The 20,846-nt window shown below is 40.9% G+C and overlaps 1 protein-coding gene across 1 annotated transcript in view; it reads left to right on the forward strand.

Annotated features, from left to right (window-relative positions):
• CILP (cartilage intermediate layer protein) overlaps nt 1–5,355 on the forward strand; it is a 54,490-nt gene extending 49,135 nt beyond the window's left edge. The window contains exon 9 of the mRNA XM_056569240.1: nt 1,872–5,355. Within this exon, the coding sequence (XP_056425215.1) occupies nt 1,872–4,216 (2,345 nt within the window). The 3' untranslated portion in view covers nt 4,217–5,355. The remainder of the gene's footprint in view (nt 1–1,871) is intronic.
• The last annotated feature ends 15,491 nt before the right edge of the window (nt 5,356–20,846 follow it).

Here is a 20,846-nt window from a genome sequence, read left to right on the forward strand (position 1 = left end):
CCTGTCAGAAAAATACATAATTCCTAAAACCTTGAAAAAATATAATTCATTAAATTCACTGCTTTTACATCAAAGGGGTATTCCCATCTCAATTAGTATAGTTAAACTAGTTAGATTACCTCTTTTTCCAAATACAATGATACAGAAAAACCTGATATTCCTGTTGCTTTCCTCCCCTTGTTTACAGCTCATCGCCTAGGTTACAGACAACCACTCCATTCCAGAAGAGGTGGTCGGGCCCATGAGTTTGTGTGTGTATATACATATATATATATATATATATATATATATACAGTGGTCCCTCAACATACGATGGTAATCCGTTCCAAACGGACCATCGTTTGTTGAAACCATCGCATGTTGAGGGATCCATGCAATGTAAAGTATAGGACAGTGGTCTACAACCTGCGGACCTCCAGATGTTGCAAAACTACAACACCCAGCATGCCCGGACAGCCAACGGCTGTCCGGGCATGCGGGGTGTTGTAGTTTTGCAACATCTGGATGTCCCCAGGTTGTAGACCACTGTTAGAGGAAGTTGTACTCACGTGTCCCCGCCGCTCCGGACCATCACTGCTTGTCACCGCTGCCCAGGATGTCACCGTCCATCGCTGTCGCCGCGTCCCCGTGGTGTCCCTGACGCTCCGGCAAGGCATCTGCTTCCCCGGTATCTGCGCTCTCCGTCGCCGCCATCACGTCGCTACACACGCCACTCCTATTGGATGACGGGACGGCGTGCGCAGCGACGTGATGACGACGATTGAGAGCGCCGGCGATGCAGGGGATCCCGAAGAGGACGCGCCGGAGCCCCGAGGACAGGTAAGTGATCGTCAGCGGACCACACGGGGCACCGTAAACGACTATCTGGCGGCAGCTGAAGCAGTCAGCGCTGTCGGATAGCCGTTTATGTGATGGCCCCGACATACAAAAGCATCGCATGAGAGGCCATCGCATGTTGAAATTATTGTATGTCGGGGCCATCGTAGGTCGAGGGCTTACTATATATATATATATTTTATATATATATATATATATATATATATATATACATACACACACCAGCACAACCACTGGTAGACTTCTAGAGAAAAGTAACCTAGGCAACAAGCTGTCAACATGGGGGAAAAAGAGCAGGAATATCGGGAAAAGAAGGCAAACTTGCTACATTAATACATTTGCAAAAATATTTACATAGTTACATAGTTAGTACGGTCAAAAAAAGACATATGTCCATCAAGTTCAACCAGGGAATTAAGGGTATTTAACTTGACAATAGTTTAGCTATGTTACTTGTGATGGGAATACTCCTAAAAAGAAGTATTCCTAATATCAGATATAAAGGTAACTCCTATCTGCCCCATTCATTTAGGGAACAGTTTTCCTCAGTTCTAAAGATCAGTGGGGGTCCCAGTAGTCTGATTCCCATTGTTCAGCATGTTAACTCCCTACCCTTTTATTCAGACTTTTTACATTTTTGTGATGTCATCTAAGTCGACTTTACACTGTAATATTTCAGTGTATTTGAGGAAGTTTTGCCCTCATGATCACTTGTTCTTACAAGTGATGAAAAAAGCTGATCTGATTTGATCTCAAGATCACAAAAAAAAATTCCATTGTTTCCTTAAATTTCTTTCTCAACTTGATCACTTCTTTTTTCATTTAAAAGAAGCGATCAAGTTGAGAAAGAAATTTAAGGAAACGATGGAAAAAATTTTTTGTGATCTTGAGATCAAATCAATATTACAATGTAAGGCCAACTTAGATGACATATCAGAAAACTGTAAAAAGTCTGACACATAGGGTAAGACTTACTGTGTCAGATATTCATTTAATTGAGATGCATCGTACCAAAATGTACTCTTTTTCTACAGGTCAGGAAGAACGTGCTTGCAATCCAAATCCAGAGGAATATCTTATCCAACTTCCTCATGACTGTTTTCAAAAGGCCACTAATTCACTCTACTACAATGTGGGGAAATGTCCATCCACGTCCTGCCCTGGGGATCTGGACAATGGACTGAGGTGCAAGGACACTGTGCCGTACTGCTGTGGAATTACTAAGACAGAAGTGAAAGAAGTTTCCTGTCAGGGATATATTCTCCCAGTTAAAGTTGCTGTGCAATGTGGTTGCTTAAAATGTACAGACACCAAAATAATTGTGCGTGGGAGAGCAGTGGCAGCTGATACTGGTGAACCAATGCGATTTGGACACATATACATGGGAAATAACAGGGTTAGCATGACAGGTTATAAAGGCACCTTTTCAATTCAGGTTCCTGCAGAAACAGAGAGGTTGGTTCTTACTTTTGTTGACCGGCTCAACAAATTTGTTAATACCACAAAAGTTCTCCCATTTAATAAAAAGGGAGGTGCTGTATTTCATGAGATCCTTCTTCTGAGAAAAAAAGCCCCAGTAACATTGGACTCTATGAAGACAAACCAGATATCATTAGGAGATGTAGAAGATAGTGACCCTATTGCTGAATTGGAGATTCCACCAAATTCTTTCTACCGACAAAATGGAGAGCTTTACAGTGGAAATGTAAAGGCAAGTGTCACATTTCTAGATCCAAGAAACATATCAACAGCCAGAGCTGCACAAAGTGACTTAAACTTTGTCAACGAGGAAGGGGATACCATGCCACTACGCTCATATGGAATGTTTTCAGTAGATTTTACTGATGAAAAAGGCACCGAATCCTTGAATGCCGGAGCAGTTAAAGTATTCCTTGACTCTTCTCAAGTCAAAATGTCAGAGCACCTTGAAAGTATGAAATTGTGGTCTCTAAATCCAGAAACTGGACTTTGGGAAGAAGAAGGAGACTTTCAGCAATCAAGAGTTAGACGAGGTAAAAGAGAGGAGAGGACCTTTCTAGTAGGGAACATGGAAATTAGGGAGAGAAGATTGTTTAACCTGGATGTTCCTGAAAGTCGAAGATGTTATGTGAAAGTTCGTGCATATAGAAGTGAAAGGTTTTTGCCAAGTGAACAAATAGAAGGTGTTGTTGTGAATTTAATCAACATGGAACCTGTTTCAGGATTTTCATCCAATCCTCGAGCTTGGGGGCGTTTTGACAGTGCTATAACTGGTCCAAATGGGGCATGTTTACCTGCATTTTGTGATGACAAATCCCCAGATGCTTACAGTGCATTTGTAACGGCCACCTTAGGAGGAGAAGAACTAGAAGCAGTGGAATCTTCTCCAAAGTTTAACCCAAATATAATTGGTGTTCCACAGCCCTACCTAGATAAATTGAATTACAGAAGAACAGATCACGATGATTCCAAAGTCAAGAAGACAGCTTTCAGCATCAGTGTGGCCAAACCAACACCAAATGTGGCAGAGGAGAGTAATGGTCCTGTTTATGCATATGACAAGCTTTTAGAGTGTGAAGAAGCCCCCTATAGTGCTGCACATTTTAGATTTTACAGAGTAGAAGGTGACATATATGACTTTAACACTGTATCTTTCAATGAAGATGACCCAATGAGCTGGACGGCAGACTACTTGGCCTGGTGGCCAAAGCCAATGGAATACAGGGCATGTTATATGAAAGTTAAAATTCTTGGGCCTCAGGAAATTATTGTAAGGTCTCGAAATATGGGTGGAACACATCCACAAACGGTTGGCCAGCTGTATGGAATTCGAGATGTACGGAGTACCAGAGACCTGGAAGAACCCAATGTTTCTACAGCATGTGTGGAATTCAAATGTAGTGGTATGTTGTATGATCAAGACAGGGTAGATCGTACACTTGTGAAGATTGTTCCTCAAGGAAGCTGTCGGAGGGATGCCACAAACAGCATGCTACATGAATATCTTGTCAATCATCTTCCAATGGCAGTTAACAATGACACTAGTGAATATACCATGCTTGCTCCTCTTGACCCACTTGGACATAATTATGGCATTTATACAGTTACTGATCAAGATCCAAGAACGGCCAAGGAGATAGCCCTTGGTAGATGCTTTGATGGCTCATCTGATGGGACTTCTAGGGTGATGAAGAGTGATGTAGGAGTAGCCCTTACTTTTAACTGCTTAGTTAAGGATGTCGGGCAACAAAGTGTCTTTCGTGGGAATGGACTAGCAGCTTCAAGTGCAGCTAGACAGGGAGGCAGAATTGGGAGGCAACAAAGAGCAAGTAGTAGAAACAGATCGATTAGCAGTATAACATCTCTTTTAACAACAAGACAACGTAGCTCAGAACAGTGAGAATCTTTTAAAAATTCCATTCTCCAGATTTTTATGTAATTTTTAAATCAATTGCCCAGGAGAGGTGTACAGAATTATAGCTGAATGTATCTACATATCAATATTTCAATCTTCTTTTATTGAAAGCAGAATAATGAGAAATAACCTAAATAAATTACAGACAACATCTTAGGTGCGAAAACAGACAAACTTATTACAAATCTGTTAACTTTTACAGAATCATTTTAGGAAACATTTCTTCTTTTCTCCTCTGTCGTTCAGTATGCTGAGTTTTGAATAATTATTAGTGGTACACATGCTTTTACCTACTTACATGCTTAATACATCTGAGTTATGTATCAGACTTAATGGCTTCCTTCCTACTGTCATCTTTTGATTTGTACCTTTCAGCAGCCAAAAACTACCCTTCCTCATGGGAACTGGTTAAAAACGATATCATGTATTTTCCACCACTGGACAGTAACAAAGCAATAATATATTTCCAGATGTGAGTCCCACTAATGATGTAATGTGGAAACCAGAACTAGAATGCGACCAATCTCTTACACATTAAAAAAACATGATATTTTACCAGAATCTAGTGTAAGAATCAAAATCCCTCCATTCTGTTAAAGACAAAAAGTGTACTAAAGACTGTATGTTCAGGTTTTAAAACCAAAAGGATAAAATAAGAATGTCATAAAGACAATATCTTACAATGTACATAAAGAGTTGACGAACATATTAAGTTCATTTTCCCGACAAAAAAATTTCAAAAACTTTTTCCACTCATTGAGTCCTTTTGTGGAGCTGACATGTATATACCTAATAAAACAAAAATGTTTTCTATTTTCTACTTGAAATAAGGTGAATTTGAGTCAAACTAAATTTATAATACAAGGAATTAGTCCTGGCCTCAACGTCAGCAGTGAGGTGGCTATTGCCAATACTATTTAGTAGAAAATATGGTTTTAATCAATGTTCAGTCATAATGTGCTGTCTATCTGTTAAGTTGTGCATATTGGTTGCTTCCTTTCTTGAATTGGTTATTCCCTGAGGAAGATTATTCACATTAAACTGTAATACTGTACTTGAAAATGTAAATAACTTTTTATTTATTTTCTCTTTTTATTTTTTCTTATGATTGTAACTAAACCTGATTTTTTTTTCTTTACCTGATAATGTGGAGGCAGTAAAATGTTACTGTAATTATTAAAACAGCTAAGTATTAAATCTACCCTGACTAGTTAGTGTGTAAATGTCAAACTGTGGTTACACTTTGTGCTATGTAATAGTTTTGACCTAAATAGTAGAAAAATCCACTCTGTTGCTAGAACATTATACAGCAGATTTCAGCAGAACAAATTAAAGGTGTACTGTGGTGCATGACAAATTATCCCTAATTTTAAGAGCTGGGGCACAGTGAAGGACACCCTGCGATCTCCTGCACTGCACCCAAGCTTTCCCCAGGAACAGAATGTCAGCTTTGTGCACAAACACTTTATCACCGACTCTCATATAGAGATACATGGAGGATGCATGTTGGTCGCCCCATTGTGCGGGGGGTTGATACGCTCAGTTCCCGGGGAGAAATGGGGTGCAGTGCAGGAAATCACGAGGGTCCCAGAGGTCAGACTCCTCCGCGATTAGACACATTCCCTTTTCTTTGGATGGGGGATAAGTTGTCATGTGCCACAGTACTCCTTTAAATACCCAATGTCATTACTAAAAAAAAAATTCTCTACCATATTTTCATTCTCTATAGTTTTTAAATGGCTCTAGAGGTGAATTTGCAGCTATCCTCTGCCTCTGGTGTTAGATATGTACAAAGAGCACATTGAAGGTGGAGAACTCTGTTACAGTAGAATAAACAATAGCAATCCTGGCACAAAGAAATCGGCAGCCTAATCCAACAGGGAAAAAACATAAACTGGGTGAAAGAGAAGAAGCCAGCTATGGTTGCTCGTTCATACACAGCACTGGAACCAAATAGGGTATTAGATAAGCTAAAATAACAATAGTCCCATACTCATTTTTGAGTTCCATGGTTCTGCAAAGCCAATGGTTTCATGATTCCCACTGGTCTCTATTTACATCACTGCAGCCAGGCTTTTGCCAGGGATTAGGATTATCACCTAGAAATTACTTTTTATGTAATAATGAACAGAACAGTCAATATATATATATATATATATATATATATATATATATATATATCATCCCATATTTCTATAAATCTTTGCCTGCACCCACCCTGAAGGGTTTCTTAATGGTGGGGAAAAAAAAAACATTTTCAGGGATTTATTAAGTGTTAAACGTTTTAGAATCACAGGTTTAAAGGTATACTCCGGTGAAAACTTTTTTTTTTTCTAAATCAACTGGTGCCAGATAGTTAAACAGATTTGTAAATTATTTCTATTAAAAAATCTTAATCCTTCCTGTACTTATTAGCTGCTGAATACTACAGTGGAAATTATTTTCCGTTTGAAACACAGAGCTGTCTGCTGACATCATAACCACAGTGCTCTCTGCTGACATCTCTGTCCATTTTAGGAACTGTCCAGAGTAAAAGGAAATCCCCATAGCAAACATATGCTGTTCTGGACAGTTCCTAAAATGGACAGAGATGTCAGCAGAGAGCACTGTGCTCTTGATGTCAGCAGACAGCTCTGTGTTTCAAAAAGAAAAGAATTTCCGCTGTAGTATTCAGCAGCTAATAAGTACAGGAAGGATTGAGATTGTTTAATAGAAGTAATTTACAAATATGTTTAACTTTCTGGCACCAGTTGATTTAAAAAATAAAAAAAAAGTTTTTCACCGGAGTACCCCTTTAATATCTGATGGACATTTGAGTCCACTTGCAACCTTGTGAGTCAATTTTAGAAGTGTCTTCCCCTTTTAAAGAGCATAAAGAGCATTGCTTACATATTTTCCCATTGCCAGAATGGCTTCCATTCCCTACAGTGCAGCTATATTCTGCTATGGAAAGGATTCTGTCCTGTAGAAAGGAATGTGTTTTTTATGACATGATGAATGGTGTTTCTGCTCTAGAGGACACATAAAAGTTTCCGTTATTATCATGTGTATGACTATATTGAGATGGCATTAGACAAACAAACCTCAAAGCTGACCAATTTAGACAGTCAATGGGTACTAGTATAACTAGTGAGGCATTTAGGTAGATTTACAGCAGTAGAATTTCTAGGTTGTGCCTGTAGGAGGAAGAGTGATCATTGCCTGAAGGGAAGGTCCATCATCTTTTATTCCATTGCATCCCATTGTTATCTATGGTTACAAATGTATACAGCAACATCTGTAATAGAAAATTGGAAATAACATTATGTTCCATGTCCCGGATTCTACAAATTTCATTAAGATACCACCAGGCAGATTCAGGAGCTTGCTTTGCAGACAGAGGAATCGTGAGAAAGATTGCTTGTTTTATGCCTACCCAAATAATAGAGTTGCTCAGAAAGAAGGTTCAGAAGCACAGAAATCGAAAAAATTATTATGAGTCCTAAAACTTAGCCTTTATTATTATTAGTTAAAACTATATAGTGAATTACAAATTGTGTACATTGGTAACCTAGACCGGTACCCTTCATGGATACAAAAAAAATGGTAACACTACATCTCTGGATAAAACTAAGCCATAATCATTAATGGAAGTGGGCGGATAGGAATATTGGATCAAAGAAGCCTCGGGTAGCCCTAATTCAGCCCTAGGCTTTCCCTTATCCTCCTACCTATATATGCAAAATTTCCACATAATAAGGGTGATCCTGCTCAGGAACCTCCTTATATGCTCTAACTATCACCAGGAGGATCCTACTGAGCAAATAAAGGAGGGGCTAACCTATACTATATTATAAAAAAATAATAACCAGATGTATAGATACAGGGGGAGATTTATCAAAATTAGTGCAAAGGAAAGGTTGCCCAGTTGCCCATGGCAACCAATCAGATCAATATCACAGTAATTAGAGATATTTGTCAGCACCAGTCCACCCTCACTTTTAAATCCCAGGTTCAAAGTTTTAAAACTCAGGTCTGGGTGCTCCGCAGATTACTCAGTGCCCGTGTCCATAGTGCAACATGTATATAATACCATTCAGAAAAAGGAATGACAACACAGCACCCGAAGTTCTGCTTTAACTTTCTGCTTTATTTGCCGATAGCAGGGCGTACTAGCGAGGATGTACTACACCAAGTGCACCCTCGCTAGTACGTCCTGCTATCGGCAAATAAAGCAGCAAGTTGAAGCTGAACTTTGGGTGCCGTGTCGTCATTCCTTCTTCTGAATGGTATTATAACCAATCAGATCACTTCTTTCATTTTCCAGAGGTCTTGTTTAAAATGAAAGAAGCAATCTGATTGGTTGCTATGGGCAACTGGGAAACTTTTCCTCTGGACAGGTTTTAATAAATGTCCCCCAGAGTGTTGTACACATTGGTATAATCCACAGGTAAGTATCCTAGGCCATATAAAGTACAAAGTACAGAAGACTGCCCAAAGCCAAAAAAGTTAGAAAAAGTAAAGTATAGCCTGTATAGCCTGTCTCAGAAGGTAAACTCATGTGGCCATTGACTACATTTTGGCCGCATACAGCTGACTGCTTGTGTAGCTTTACCTTTAGGGACCCATAAGGCCCCTACATTGCTGATCTTTGGTTCACATTCTGCAGTCACGCCTACTAAACCTTCGGAGAAACCTTATAAATATTTTACCATTAGAGGAACATCTACTCCTACTGTGAATAATTTTGGTTTGGGGGCAGGCAAAGTGTTCACATTTATCGGAACTATTACTCCAAAGTAGACACTTGTGGTGGCAGGAAAACATTTTAATTTTGCTCTAAAGGTTGCGTTAATGCTCCTAAGATCAGGAAAACGGTGTGGAAAAACACATCACGAAACCAGAAAGAATTTAGCCAGTCAACAACGCCTGTTATATTGAAATTTCATCAAATCTCCAATATCAAATAGTACAGACTAGTAAGAAATGTTATTGTACAAGAGGAACAGACAGACATGGAAACTATTCTTTCTACACAAGTATAAGTATTGTACCAGGATGCACAGTGCTCTGTGTGTATCACAATATACTCAGACGTAAAGTTGTCGGGCTCAAACAAGAATTTATCATGTGTCGCACTGGATTAAGTGGTGTCTGCTTAAAATCCATCCATAACGCAGTGAATGGTGACAGCATAGTGACATCATGTTTGTACGGTGACACACACACACACTGTAGTATCTGTTTCCTATTTTCAGTCTAGGAACCATACACACCAGATATTTTTGTCTAGTTAGATATATTACATTTCACATTAGACTAAGAGTACAAAGCATATCCAAAAATAAACTGTTTTCACCTAATGTGGACTTTTACATTTACTGTTTAGGGAGCAAGTATAATTACTGTATATTATCAAATATTAAAGTGGTCCTTCTTTGGACGACACATCCCCTTACTATATTCCCTATTGGGTGGCAAACACTATAGTGTTATTTTCACTCATGTTAAAGATTTCACATCGTACAGGGCAAAATCCATCACTTTGGGACCACCCCGACCACCCTCATGACAACTTTTCAGGGTCCCGGCATCATTTTTAATCCTCGACTACTCTAAAATGCCTGGGGGGTATCAAAGTTATTTATAGTGTCCTGGGATTTCGCTTCCTGCACCAATTTTATGATCAGCATAAAATTGATGAGACATTCCAGTTAAAGTTGTAGAAATTTCATAGATGCCCATTTGGTGTTTTCCTTTCTCCTATTCACTTCAATGGTAAGGAAAGTTAACAGGATCACCATATTCTCATAAAAGGTGGGATCCTAGTTTTTAGCTGGTCACCAATCACCACATTTTTACGATTTGCTATATTCTATTGTCCTATTGTCTCACAACAACTTGAAAGTTACAGGTAGATAAATATATATAGATAGATAGATAGATAGATTATAAAAAGCAGCACATCAAACAATTGCCCTCATTTACTAACTTGATTCCGATTCTTTTTGTCGGGTTTTGCGCCTAAATTCTATAATAATATAATCTAATTCTATTCTAAATACAGAATGTGTGACAGAAAAAAAACGACAGAATCTGAATCACTCAGAGTGAAAAGAAAATCTACAAAATGGGCAAAAAGGGGCGTGTTCCCTACATTTCAGCCAAAATCACTCATCTTTTCCTAAAACCACTCTGAAATTCATGTGAATTATCTGGGAAGAAAACCCGACACATTAAAGCATGTATAAAGTTTCAGAAAGTGGAGTAAATTCTCTGGCTGTTTGCTCCTTTGCCTGTCTCGTCTTTTTCAAGTGATTCTTACTTGTAATTTGTACTTTTTTTTGCAATATGATTTTTAAAGGGTAGCTCCCACCATCCTATTTTTTTTTCTGTCCCTGCCTATTCCCAATCTGTCCCTAACCCCCTCCCTGCTTTTAATTTTTATTTTTACTATATTAAAAATGCTTTTTGTCTGCCTGGCAGTGTGCTCACTACCAGGCAGACTTCCCCAGCAGGCACCACGTCACTGATGCCTGCTGGGGGGGACTTCCGCCCTTAGTTCATCTACACAGGGTGCCTCCAGCTGTTTCATCACTACAACTCCCAGCTTGCCCTGACATCTATTGGCTGTCAGGGCATGCTGGGAGTTGTAGTATTGAAACAGCTGGAGGCCCCCTGTGTAGATAAACTATTAGTTACATGCGGCGCTAGCCCGTCCCCTCCGTGCCATACCCCCCCCCCCCCATTACACTTACTGCAGAGTCCGGCAGCGGGCGTGCAGGGACAGCGGCGGCGACGAGGAGGAGGCGGCGACGAGGCGGAGGCGGCGACGAGGCGGAGGCAGCAGTGGCGGCAGCAGTGGCGGCAGCAGTGGCGGCAGCAGCGGCGGCGATGTGCGGGAGGAGTGGCCTCCCAGCCAGTGGCCGGGGAGCCAATGCGCTCGCTCCCTGCCTGTCTGATTGACAGGCAGGGAGCCAGCGCAGGCTGAATGAAAAAGGACCGATGCCCGGCCGCATCGGTCCTTTTTCAGGCGTGACGTCACGCCAGGCTGCAGCCGGCCACTAGGAGGGAGACCCCTAGTGGCCGGTTTTCAAATGTAAATTAAACAATTTTAATTAAAAAAGATAAAATAAAAGTATATTAGAGATATGTTGTAGTACATAAGTACTACAACATATCAAAAAATAAAGTTGGTGACAGTGCCCATTTAAGCAAGGTTTTAGCTTTATTAACACACTTTTTATGAGTCTTTTAAACACTTTACGAGTTACAGTGTGTGGATACAGTACTTTATATATACATATTACCATGAATACATTAACCCATTAAACATTTGAAGTTTGCCAGGTCTGAATGCCATTGGAGGCTGAGTATGATGGGCCCATTGTTGTCTATGGAGATCTTGCATCAAACAGGGTAGAAAGCTAAACAGCAGGGTCCTGGTAGTAATGTGGATTGGAGACCCTGGTGTGGGTTCAATTCCTGGGTTGATATACAGTGTTGGGATTATACTTTAATTAGGATAGACATATATTGGTCAATTGATAGTTAAGAAAGTGTGTTAACCATGGGAACTAGGTCAATTGGATACCATAAATGGGCAACTAAGTTAATTGAAACAGGAGGTAATGTGTGGCATCCAATTGACCTAGTTCCAGCAGTTCAAAAAATCATGTCTATCCTAATTAAAGTATAATCCCAACATTGTACATCAACCCGGGAATTGAATATACACCATCCACGTTTGCCGCATATGGGCAAATGGGCAAAAAATCACAATGTTATAGATCTAGCCCATTCATTCCATTCATAGTCCATGGAAGCTGACATCATACTCAGCCTCCAATGGCATTCAGACCCGGAAAACTTCAAATGGTTAATGTATTCATGGAAATATGTATATATAAAGTACTGTAACTCAGACCTGAGGAAGGAGGGAGCCCCTCAGAAACGCATAGTCCTACCATGTATTGCTACTTTTTATGATTTTATGATACCCGACTCCGGTGTAGCGCTCCAGTGCCGAAGTCGGATACTCACTGGAAGGTCAAGGAAACCCCTTCTGGGATTCCCACCTCCCACATCTGTACTTCTGTAGAAGAAACCCTGCGACTAGTGAGTCAGGTCTCTGACGCATTGCAACCTGGGAAAATTCTGAGACAATAGTCATTTTGTATGCTGTTAAAAATAAATATTGGAGTGAAAATACCGTCACACACAGGTACAGACACTATATTATGAACTACACTAACTTAACAGTCCCTGTAGCATACTCAAATAAAAAAAATGACTGGCATACCCCTTTAATACAGGTACTATACACTTCTAGATTCAGTTGTCCTTTTTTCTGCTCTTTTTGTTACTCATAAGGTAAAGCATTTAACAGGAGTGAGGATAATGGATACTGCGGATACAGAACAAACACAGTGCATTACAGAAATTTTCCACACGTCATACAAAATCATAAAAAATAAAGCCTTTTATGTTATGTAACTATTGGCTTAAAAGACACTTGAAATTTACACACTAATGGCAGGCTTGAGTAGTTGACACTTACAAGCAATTATACACGGACATAAACACATTTACCAAAGCAGAAAATAGATTCCTATACACCAATTTATCATAACTGTGGCAGAATAAAGTTTTTTTAAATCTCACATTTCTCTGGATAGCAGATAGAAGTACTTTGATGCCGACAAGCACACAGTAAAGTGGACTGTTTAGAAAACTCAACTTCTTATCTATATAAGTTTGTTCTTGAGATATAGGGATTTTACATGTCACCCTTTTTTTAAGAAGCGGGTGTGCATCTTGGCCTTAGAGGGATGCAAATCTCATGAGATTTACATCTGGTGAGAATCAGGTTCACACTCCCTTCTGACTAGTTGATCTCAAACTTCTGGGAAGGGGGGGGGGTATAAAGACAACATAGAAACACTGTTGTGAGCAGGGCATAAGAGGCTACAAACTCATATTAATTACTACATTTTTCTAACTGGCCATAGGTCCTCTTTAAAATCTACAACAATTGTATTGGAATATAATAAGCGTAAATGGGTTTTCCTATCCTAAACATTTATATCCACAGTATGTGCTCGGAAGAGCTACCTGAAAGTCTCTATAGAAGTCATGGCATGCCATATAGAGATCATATCAGCATGTATTCAAATGATACTCAAATAAGAAAAAGACAAGTGGCACCTTCTCCACGCAGCTCAACGAGATGGACAATGGTACGACTCAGGCAGGAACCAGATATGCCAGGTGTGGTGGTGCTAGGACAAATATGCAGCATTCAGTGTAGTAACAATAAAAGACAAAAACAGGTGTCCTGCACTCACCGCTTCAGCTCTGGTTATACAGCTCCCATCTCGGGCTGCTCCTCCGGATTAGGGGGCACGCAACGTCATTGCACGCAAAGTCATCTTGTAAAGAGAACCCTGATCCCATATGACAAGAACCTTCAGCACTCAGCTGTGGAGCTTAAAAAATGTCCATCTTTATTAACTTCTCATTCTAAAAGCTGTTCCGTACAAAAGATACTGAAAAAAAACCAACACATTTCAGAAGTATTCCTTCATGAGGAAATATGGCATGAGGAAATATTCATTCAGCACCTACAGAATTCAAATTGTATCACTTGTAAGGGGGCTTACAAGAGCTTTGTAGAACCAAACCCTTCAGGCGTCAATTAACTGGGATGAAAATTTCAATCCCTATTATCCAAAAAGAATGTTATTAGCCCTGCTGAGGCATTTCAGTTGCCATTGTCACCTGTTCCTCCATACAATACTAGCTTCATACAATTAGTAATGGATCTGACTCCGAAGTTACTGGAAGGGTCTTAGACTACCTCTTCAGCCAGTGGTCAGCCTGCAGGTGTCATGCAGGAGGCTTGCAGGAGGTAAGATTGACTTTAGGACACCGGCTGCTCTGCTTTCACACAAATAGGGTGGTGCGACATAGGAAATAGGATTTGAAGGCCACTCTTTGGGAATGAGACCGAATCACTGGCCTAAAGGGAAGACAGAATGCTTTCCAACTCATGACCTTGTGTGCGACACAACATCCTGACAATGGCTACTGTCAGGATCAGAGTCAATATCAGAAGGACCGTCCATTTCTGAAAATGTGGGTTGCTATGGCGCTATACTGGTTCATTGAAAGGAGCAAACGCAGACCACGAAAAAAAAAAAATAATAATATTTATTGTGATAAAAGATGATGGACAAAGCGTTTTGGGAAGTGTCCACTTCTCTTCCTCAGGTCCATCAATTTCTGGAGATGTGATGTTTTGGGATGGGATTTATTCTGATTGGTTTCAATATTTGGAGTAAGAAAGAAATGTTACCCCTTATAAAACGGCAAAAACCATCAACCTCATAAGGGTTTTTCTCCTTTCTCTGAATCAACAATTCATGGACTTTTCACACATCACTTGCCTCGTTCACATTAACGTCATGCTCCATTGACAGGAGCTCCGTTGCTGGAGCCCCCTTAATTATGGGACTATAGCGGGGGGGGGGGGGGGGATTCTGCAAGCAAAACAACCACTAAAACAATTGTCACCTGAAGGAAATCTAAAGGACCCCATTTTAAGTCAATGGGCCCCTTCAAGACCCCGTGGTGTCCGTTGTGCTCTGACCCATACAGGGCATGTTTGGTGCAAAAAAAAAAAATTGCTGAATAGACATCGAACGAGATGGGCCACAGTGCTAATGTGAACTTAGTCTTATACTGCATGGTAAATGCTGTAAGGAACAAGGAATTGTGGAACTTATTTTTTACATCCCCATTTTTTTTTTTTTTTTTTTTTTTTAAATACATTATGTACCACAAAATGGTGGTACAAATAACTATGAATCTCACAAATAACATATATATTAGCTATATTGGTGGAAAGATAATAATGTTATGGCTTTTAAAAGATGAGGATGAAAAAGCAAATAAACACTGCAACCAGAAGGCCAAAATACACTGTGAGGTTAATGACATCTTTATTAAATAGTGCAGGATAGTACATACATACTATTTTATTTATGATGACACCAAACAATTCGGCTCCAACACCATACTTCTCATCAGTCAGCATCTCCTATAATGGGCAAAACAGGAACTAAATTGTACATCTTTTAGGTCACCATTTTAACCATTATTTTTTGTATACATAGATAATACACTGAAATAAATCAGGAAACATGTATATGAACATAAAGAGTTCTAACATGAATATATGCTTTATAGCACTGCTTCTGCAGAAATCATTTCCTCACAGTCCTGCCCTGCCTCCCACTGGTGACAAAGGAAACCAAGAAGAATACTGTACACTCACTTACAGCAGCCAATAGAATCAGCAATAAATCCACATCAGCTATTCCACAGCAACATTTTGGTGCAGATTTTCTGGCACAGATCTACCTGCATAAATGCTACATTTCCATCCTATGTTGCCTTTACCTTAAAGGGATTTTCCAGGAAAATGTAGTATATATTCCCTGTTTCCCTGGCACTCCAGCTGTCAGATCTTGTGGTTCTCTGTTTCAGTCCTTTTTTTCTCCTTCCGATAAGGGGCAGTGGGATGGTATCAGGAGAAAAAACAGGACTGGAGTGGGGACCGGATGATCTGACAGCTGCTGCCCCAGGGGAACAAGTGTTTATGGTTTTATTGCAGGGGAGGCATATATTAACTTTTTTAAATTTACCTGGAAACTTCTTGGAAGCATATGCATACATACATAAAAAGACCTGCACTCATAAAGGTGCAGTATAAGTCTCCGCACATTAGGTGTGCAGCACAGTTCCCCCACATTAGGTGTGCAGTACAGTTCCCCCACCCATAAAGGTGCAGTATAAGTCCCCGCACATTAGGTGTGCAGTACAGTTCCCCCACATTAGGTGTGCAGTACAGTTCCCCCACATTAGGTATGCAGTACAGGTCCCCCCACATTATGTGTGCAGTACAGTTCCCCCCACATTAGGTGTGCAGTACAGTTAACCCACATTAGGTGTGCAGTACAGTTCCCCCCCATTAGGTACAGTAGAGTTCCCTCACATTAGGTGCAGTACAGTTCCCCCACATTAGGTACAGTACAGTTCCCCCCACATTAGGTGCAGGACAGTTCCCCCACATTAGGTGCAGGACAGTTCCCCCACATTAGGTGCAGTACTGTGCCTGTGTACTGCCCCACTTCAGTGTTCTGACTAGTGTTGCTCGCGAATATTCACAATGCGAATTTTATTCGCAAATATCGCATATTTGTGAATATAGCACTATATATTCGTAATTACGAATATTCGTTTTTTTTTTTTTTCACAGTACACATCACAGTGATCATCCATCTCTGCTTTCAGCTTGTGTGGTGTAAAGAAGGTTCTAATACTACTGTGTGAGACTGGAGTCCGAATTTTTGTATATGCGAAAATTAGCATATGCAAATTTTAACATTTGCAACTTTTCTCAAATGCTAATTTTCGCATTTACAATTTTTCGCATATGCGAAAATAAATCGCGAATATTACGAATATGCAAATTTAGCAAATATATATGAAGAATATTCGTCCATATATTTGCGAAATATCGCGAATTCGAATATGGCCTATGCCGGTCAACACTAGTTCCAACCACCGCTCCTCAGGGCCGGGGTCAAGATCTATTGCTATGGCCTATAGGCCATAGCAGTAGGTCCCGGAACTGGAGAAGCGGTGGTCGGAGCAATGAAGATGACATACTGGTGACTTACCATGCACGCGCGCACGTCCTCCTTGATGCTCCGCTCTGCTCTTCTCCTATGGACGCACGCACCAGACATCAGTGAGGTCTCTGTGTGCGCTGCCTCCCGGCATGTGGGGACAGAAGAGGTATAACCTTTCCTTACTCCTCAGCACTCCACTTTGACTTCCTGGTATAAACGTGTACTCTATCACGATCATTACACGCGAGCAAAAGCACACCCACATGCACACCCTCATGATGATGCCAATCATAGTAACCTCCCCCCCCCCCCCATCTTGGAAGTAATATTTCAGAGACAACACTAAGGCAGAAGGGGAGTGTAATGGAGTGAGGAAAGATAATACCCTTCCAGCTGTCTGATAACATCTGTCGCTCACAGGTGACATATTCTATGATTGCAGTTAATCCCTCTCCATTTTCTTCCCTATCTGGTCAAGACCATCATAAACACATATTCCATTTGGGATTTTGCTTCCCAGGAATCTTTGGTTCCTTGTTTGTCAAGGGGTTTCCCCAACTTTGCTCCACCCTCTATATAAACTTCCCATCCTGCAGCTATCCCAATGCTCTGGCTGTTGTTGCCCTGGCAGAGGGACCAGGTGACCTAACACCCAACGGGAGACCCCCCAAATCTATACTTAGATCTACACATAGTGAAGGGGGGAGAAGAGTTCAGTTTCAGTTTAGTGAGGAGAAGTTGGTGTGGTAGCTGCAGTGAGGAGAAGGAGACTGTGTTAAAGCTAGCAACCATAGGAAGAAAGTCTACTTAATTCCACAGCCATGCAAAATCTCAGGAAAACACCCCGGCGCTGAGCAGAATTGTCAAAGCCTGGCGGTAAGCAAAGCTCTACTTCTCTATCTCTACTTCAGTCAGTCCGTGAAGTTAAGTCTTTCAAGTCAGCGTGTGCTGTTACTAATCTTAAAGCTGCATTCTGTGCAAAGCTGTGGAGTCGGTAGATAAATGTTCCGACTCCGCAGTTTTTTGTACTTCCGACTCCAACTCCCCGACTCCGATTCCTCTGTATTAATATGCAAATTTATTTATAAACACTTACAGTTGAATCCAAGAAGCTGTTCCACCAAGTTCTTCTAAGCTCTTCTAGCAGAGAGAGGTAGTTGGGCAGAAGCTGCTGCCTTCTCCTTTTTGTGTGCTGATCTGCTGCTGAAGATAGGGCAGTGGGAGGCTCCAGGAAGGGGCATTTATTATAAAACATGATTTTCCTAGTAGAATCCCATAGTCATGTTTAAAGCGTAACTGTCATGAACTTTTACTGCAATAACATGCGCACAGCATGTGTACTGTGTGCAGGTGGTTTGTATAACAACCTTTCTACCTAATAGTTCCCGGCTTTTATTACCCTAAACAAGTTTTTTTATGAAAGCCACGTACAGTCGGGTAGGCGTGGCGTGAGTTCTGCGATGCCCCGCCGCCAGGCACGCCCACCGACTGTAATTCAGCGCTGGGTCTCTGTGATTGACAAACAGGTCCCAGCGCATGCGCCGTTCGTTTGTTCTAACATGCGTGCCGCTGCGTATAATGCTTGTGAACGCTCGCTCCCCCAGCAAGCGCTTGCTCCCGCTGCCATCTTTCTACTCAGGGCGCCTGCGCAGATGGAGCATCGCGGACCTCGCGCCACGCCTACCCGACTGTACGTGGCTTTCATAAAAAGCCTTTTTTAGGGTAATAAAATCCGGGAACTATTAGGTAGAAAGGTTGTTATACAAACCACCTGCACACAGTACACATGCTGTGTGCAGGTTATTGCAGTAAAAGTTCATGACAGTTGCGCTTTAAAGTTTAAGCTAACAATCAGAGTTTTATAGCCTTAGCTGAATGGCAGCAGTTTTTCCAATGGTCTACAGCTTCAGTCTTGAAAGTATTGACCCTCCATTCCCTTCACTTATACAAGTGTCTCTAGTCCTGCAAAAAACATATTTACTTAATCCTTTATCATTGAGAGGCTAGGTTACCCATGGGTTCCCTGTAACAGCAGAACACCACAACACTATGGAAAGTATAAGTATTGCCGCTCCTAATTGTGCGTTGTGCCATATAGTGAAGCACACGAAAAGCATGCTTCTTCACGGTCACTTAACGTGTTCGTTTTGCGGTTACGTGAGGCACTGCATGCATTGGTCTTTATTCTTACAGTAGAGAAGTCATTAATTATATCTTTTTGTTTAAACTTGCTTTTTTTTATTCCAATCTAAATTTAGTAGGAGTCAGAGTCGGTGCATTGTTTGCCGACTCCGACTCCAGGTGCCCAAAATTTCGTCTGACTCCAACTCCTCGACTCCGACTCCACAGCCACTACAACTCCCAGCAAGGCGACAGGCTCCCGGTATTCCACTCTGCCCATCCCTCTGCAACCAAAGTCTGTATTGTTTGAGTTCTGCTACCTCCAGCAAAGTAAAGAGACGGTTATCTGTAACCTGGCATTGGTGTATTTATTATCCCACACCTGGCTCAGGAGAAGCTGTCGTATCATCGTACCGTGTAGGTTAACGGTGGTCTGGTTTCACGAAGTGATAAATCTAACCACCCCGAGTCATGCACAGGATCTATACATCCTGCACCCCAGTCAGTAGCACTAGTGCGCCACAGATGTGCACATCTATTTTGTTTTGGCCATTTTTGTCTGCTGGGTCAGACAAAGGAGATCTAGGTTTCAGATTGTGGCAATAGAAGAGATTACTTTAATTATACTTAAAATAAATAATAATTTGGTATCACCGTATTTGTACCGGTCTATAGTATAAAGATGAGTTGTTATTGTTTACAATACAGTACACAGCAGAAAAAATACACAAAAAACTATGGCAGAATTTTTCGAATTTACTTCCAAAAAATGTATACACTTTGCTGGCCTGAGCCAGACTAAACAGGTTTTTGGGTTCAGGCCTATGGGAAGAGTTGGTTAGAACACAAAACTCCTCCCTTAGTCTTTCAAGATACTTCTACATAGAAGTTGACTGGGGAATGTGCCGTATGAACAATGATTCACTAAACTGGTCCAGGATATGAAAATATTTAACCCTTTCATATTTGTGATACCTGAGTGTACGCACTGTATGCAATGTAGTGGCAGTGTAACACACAAAAAATTGTGCAAGCGTGCAAGTGAACAATATCCAAACACAGATTTAAGCTTTCCCAGCCAAACAGCAACTTGTAGCTGGGTCATGGGTAATGGAACACTGCACTTGTATCACAAAATAGAACTACCATAGAAAGGCCATAACAAGACTGGTCATTAGTGCCATTACCCTCTTAGACATTTATGGTATGCCATAAATGTCTGATATTTGTGGGTTCCATCAATCTCAAGAACAAGGGTCCATGAACCCAACTAGACTGGTTGCAGCAACTGGAGGTAGGCAGTATTTTGAAAACAGCTGAGCAGGCATTTTTTTTTTTTTTACACATTTACATAACTACTATAAACGTTAATGGGAGTTGCATAAACAGTTTAGCACCACAAACTACTCTGTTTCTATAATTCTTAAATTACAAAAACAAAGGAGCTTGCAGTCCTGTGCCTTTTACATATGTGATAGCCTGTGGGTGTAGTGTATATGGGGTGTAGCTGTGCTGTAATTAAAGGGTGTCTGATTACCCCTTTCTATACGTGACGCCAGGGTGTGGGCTATTCTCTGTATGCTTGTCCTGCCGCCACTCTTCCCAAAAGTGATGGGGAGATAGGAAATAATTGATTGTCCACAACTGGAGTTTTGCAGAAACTTGTCGGAACTTTTACTGAAGATTTTATGCAATAATGAACAGGAACAGTCCATATAACAGAGTCTATTAAAGCTTGACAAGTGGTTGGGACCTCGTGAGTCTATTGAGCTCAGGAACATAATTGCTGCGGTGATTCACTGGACTTAGGGGTTTAG

This window comes from Hyla sarda, chromosome 4 (assembly GCF_029499605.1).
Source record: "Hyla sarda isolate aHylSar1 chromosome 4, aHylSar1.hap1, whole genome shotgun sequence".
Classification (NCBI taxonomy): domain Eukaryota; kingdom Metazoa; phylum Chordata; class Amphibia; order Anura; family Hylidae; genus Hyla; species Hyla sarda.